The sequence below is a fragment of the Heterodontus francisci genome, chromosome 31 (assembly GCF_036365525.1).
Source record: "Heterodontus francisci isolate sHetFra1 chromosome 31, sHetFra1.hap1, whole genome shotgun sequence".
Taxonomy (NCBI): domain Eukaryota; kingdom Metazoa; phylum Chordata; class Chondrichthyes; order Heterodontiformes; family Heterodontidae; genus Heterodontus; species Heterodontus francisci.
Window position 1 is genome coordinate 45,044,478 of NC_090401.1, and position 4,770 is coordinate 45,049,247.

At 43.0% G+C, this 4,770-nt stretch overlaps 1 protein-coding gene across 1 annotated transcript; it reads left to right on the forward strand.

Moving 5' to 3' along the window:
• Positions 1-1,249: 1,249 nt before the first annotated feature.
• Positions 1,250-1,961, forward strand: LOC137347048 (claudin-3-like). The gene has a single exon (XM_068011054.1). The coding sequence runs from the start codon at positions 1,290-1,292 to the stop codon at positions 1,959-1,961; it is 672 nt and encodes a 223-aa protein (XP_067867155.1). The 5' UTR covers positions 1,250-1,289.
• The last annotated feature ends 2,809 nt before the right edge of the window (positions 1,962-4,770 follow it).

Consider the following 4,770-nt stretch of genomic DNA (forward strand, 5'->3'; position numbering starts at 1 on the left):
CATGATCTTATTGAATGGCAGAGCAGGTTCAAGGTGCTGTATGGCCTAGTCCTGTTCCTATTTCTTATCTTCTTACATAACAAAAACAGTTTCAATTGCTCGTTCATCTGAGGCCAGTGTCATGAGTTGACAGTAATCGGTGATGCCATTGAGACAGGCGTCTCTCCTGTTATATCCGATATTGTCTCTGCATTACTATCAGTGTTTTGCTAGCACAACACTTGGACACTGCAGCCCTTCTGATCTGTGTACAGCATCTTATCGTCCCACAAACCTCAAACCAAGTAAAAAAATTGGGTGCAATGGAAATGTATTCAAGAAAATGAATTGAGATTTCAATCATCATTTTGCACTTGTGTTTTGCATCAATATACTACTGTTTTGAGTTTTTGTTAATAGGTCCAAATAAGTTCACAGGGGGTTTAGGAATAAATAGATTTTTTGCTTTGAAAGAAGAATACGTTCCAGTTGTACACTTCTGTTCCTCTAAATACTATTTCTTTCAAAGTCAGAGGCATTCGATGTGAATTGTTTTCATGAATTGTGAGGTACTATTAAAAGCTGGCATCATAAATTCTCTAAATTTGATTCAATAGATTGTCAGGGAGATTTTATCTGGTTTCATGTTTAAGTGTTAGTATTTGTTCATAACAGCCCAGTAATAAGAACATCGACTGTTTAATTAAAATTCCATTTGACATCATTGGTTCCCTATTTCTTTGTGCTCTGTCACCTTGCACACACACCCCCACCCCCCCAAACAGAAATCCATCCTCCGACGCAGGTACAGTTCTACGAGTTGCTAGCTGCATCATTCAAGCTTCCTCTTGTGCCTGGAGGTCAGGCTGCCGAACATCAAACCTCTGTATTTTGGTTCAAGAACTTTTCTTGATTGGCTCTAATATGTAATGTGCAGATGTGATCTGGGCAACAACATCCAGTGAAATATCCTGGGATCTGACAGAAGTGTCAAACAGGGAGAGAAAGAAAGAGAGAGAGAAAGAGAGAGACACAGAAACAGAGGAGAGAAATAGAGCGATAGAGAAAGTGAGACGGAGTGGAAAAAGCTGAGAAGGAGACTGAAAGACAGAGTGAAAGGGAGATAGAAATGTAGTTAGAGAGAAAAAGAGAGATAGAGAGACAGAGACATAGACAGAAAGAGAGAGAGAGAGAAAGGGAGAGACTGAAAGAAACTGAATAATAGAGATACACTGAACAAATGATAGAGACTGAAAGATAGAGAGAGAGGGAGAGAGAACAACAGAGAGATAAGTGGAATTGTGAAGATAATGGCCAGCACTGTCCTGGAATTTCTTGGGTTCCTAATGGGTGTAATAGGATGGATGTGTGGCTGCGCAGTTACAGGAATGCCACAGTGGAAGATCACACCATTTATTGGAAGCACCATACTGAATACAGAGATCACATGGGAAGGGATTTGGATGACCTGTGTCTACCAACAGACATCGGGCAGGTTGGTGTGCGATATGTACGACTCCATGCTTGACCTCTCTGGGGATGTGCAGATGGCAAGGGCCCTCATGTGTCTGGCCATTTCCTTGGGACTTCTAGCCATCATGGTATCGACGGTGGGAATGAAGTGTACATACTGTGCTGGGGATGACCACAGGCTGAAGGGTTGTGTCGCCACTGTTGCTGGCTCCTTTTTCATCCTGGCTGGGCTGTGTGTTCTGGTTCCTGTGTCGCGGGTTGCACACAACATCATCACGGATTTTTACAATCCACTAGTGCCGGAGAGTCTGAAGTGGGAGCTGGGAGATGCTCTTTACCTGGGCTGGTCTGCTACTTGTTTCCTTAGTATTGGAGGAGCCTTTCTCTGTTGCTCTTACCCCACAGAGAGTGAATACAGACAAGCTTATCGGAAGAGTTACAAAGCAAATCAGTCTTCAGTGCCGAATCAGAACCCAGGAGCTGGTTACCCTCTGAAGGAATATGTCTGAGCTCTCCACATGGACTTAAGTGACATTTCCTGTCTGTAATAGCGAAGGCTTTTAGTGATTGTTCTCACTAATCTGTTTCGTATTGATACCAAGTTACAACCTTAAAACTGTTTAATGGTCAGCACTGCCAAAAATAAATTATTGTCTCTCCCACTAACTAAGCGCTCTGCCTGGTGTGGTATTAACCCCGATAGACGGGTCATTCCCAGGGCCCATCTCCGTTGAGGTAATGGTGCGCTCACCACTATTGACCTCAGAGACTGTAGACAAGGATAGAGAAAATAAACACACAAAAAAACAGCTTGTGTTCTTGCTTTTGATTATAGTGCAATGACTCCTGGTGAAAATGTGTGCAGTTAGATGTTGAATAACAACAGTCTAGGCCCCAGAGACCCTCCATTTCAATGTTGTTGCTTTTTCTTATTTGTTCTCAAGGTGCAGGTCTGCATTTATTGGTCTCAGAAGGTGGTGGTGGGCTTTTTTCTTGAGTGTTTGTTTTTACAGTTGAGTGTCTTACTAAGCCACATTTTACATAACAACAGTGACTACACTTCAAAAAGTACTTCATTAATTGTGAAGTGCTTTGGGACATCCTGAGGTCATGAAAAGCACTATATAAATGCAAGTTATTCTTTCTTCAAAGGACATTTGGGACTCAAGTAATAGGCTGTTCTGACCAGGTAGGGATTGATAGGAGGTCCTCTTCCCTAAAGGACATTCTTGAGGCAAGCTAGGTTCTTATGACAATCTAAGGAGTGATGGCTGTAGAGTATCAGATTTATTAAGTGTGTTAATACTTGATTGCCAGGTTAATGGGCCAGTCCCATAACCAGTGGAATATCAGTTGTGGCTCAGTTGGCAGCACTCTTGGTTCTGGGTTCAAAATTCACTCCAGGGCTTGTGCACAAAAATGAAGGCTTACCCTCCAGTGCAGCACTAAGGGAGTGCTGCACTATCAGCAGTGCTGTCTTTCAGGTGAGATGTTAAACGGAGGCCCTTCCTGCCCTCTCAGGTGGATGTAAAAGATCCCATGGCACTATTTCAACAAAAGAGCAAATGAGTTATTGCTGGTGTCCTGGCCAATGTTGAACCCTCAATCAACATCACTGAAACAGATTATCTGGTCATTATCACATTGCTGTTTGTGGGATCTTGCTGTGCATAGATTGGCTGCTGCATTTCCTTAATTACAACAGTGTAACGCACTTCAAAAAAATTACTTCATTGGCTGTAAAGTGCTTTTGAGATGTCTGGCAGTCACGAAAAGCGCTATATAAATGCAAGTCTTTCTTTTTTTCTTTCACTATACTACCACACATGCACCTGGAAAACAGAAGAGTTAATTTAATCCAGGAAGAGTTGCAGCTTTCAGGAGCAGAGAGGGGGAAAAAACTCGAGAAATAAAGCAAAATAATAAGAATGGAGGATGGGAATTCAGTTTTAAAAAAGTATAAAAAGCTGGTATCAATAAAAGTTAACATGAAGCCATTGGACTTTCATAAAATCCAACTAGTTCACTAACATCCTTTAGAGAAGGAAACTTGCCGTTCTTACATGGTCTGGGCCTCTATGTGGCTCCAGTCACACATCAAGTTGGTTGACTTCTAAACGCCCTCTGAAATGGTCGAGTGAACCACACAGTTACATCAAAACTGTTACTACTGCTTCAAGAAGAAGGCCCACCACCACCTTCTCAAGGGCAAATAGGATGGGCAATAAATGCTGGCCTTGCCAGAACCACCCACCTCTTGGGACTGAAATAAAAGAATAAGAATGAGGCGTCTCAGTATGGGAAGAAACCAAGACTTCAACTTGGATAGGCCACATACATCTGATTCTCCACAGCACCCAGAGGGAGTTTGGATACCATTCTAAGTTTACTGGAGTCTGAATTCAAAGGCAACTTTTCCAATAAGGGAAAAATAAATGGGGCTCTAGACATTTGTTCACGCCACGCCTGAAAAGCGCCACCTGCCATGTTGGTAAAGGCTGAAGTACAGGCATCCAGAGTCTGTGCCTGTGCTTTAGACCCTTTGGGGGCCCCTGAACACATCCGGTACTGACCCAGACTGGGAAATACTAAGAACAACAACTTGCATTTATATAGCAACTTTAAAACATTAAAACATCCCAAGACACATTACAGGTGAGTTATCAAACACAATTTGATCATTTTTGTCTGGTTATTCTCCTTGGGACATTTTACAACGTTAAAGGTGCTATATAAATGCAAGTTATTATTGATGTAATACAAGAAAGAATAAAAGAATGATAGAAACCACCTGCAACAGGACATAGATAGGCTATTAGAATAGGCAGACAAGTGGCAGATGGAATTTAATACAGACAAGTGTGAGGTGATGCATTTTGGCAGAAGGAATAGGGTGAGGAAATATAGGGCTGAATTTTACAGATCCCCCAACGTCAGGGGTTGTGGTGGCGGAGTCCAAAAAATGCCTCTGGGAGAGGGTCGCCATGCACACCGACACCAGGAAGGCCGAGCCCGATATCGCAGGCTGTGGTGAGGCCTTGTGGTGGTCTTCCGCCGCTCGGCGATAGGACCGTCATTTAAATATTTAAATTAATTAAAATCAATTAATTAATGAGACCTACATTCCCACCATCTGTCCTGGTGCAATCTTTTTGCTGCTGGCCGGCACTCTCGTGTCTTTGGATCCGCGTCCGGGGAATCGAGACGGAGCACTGGCGAGGAAGGGGGAGGAGGTAAGTTTCTCAGAGCGGGAGTTGTGGGGCAGCAGGGTCAAAGTAATATCATTGGTGTAAGGGATGGTGGGAAGGGTTATAGTTT

Excerpts from the sequence above, each read along its gene's own strand:
- LOC137347048 (XM_068011054.1), top strand. The coding sequence starts at position 1,290 with ATGGCCAGCACTGTCCTGGAATTTCTTGGGTTCCTAATGGGTGTAATA.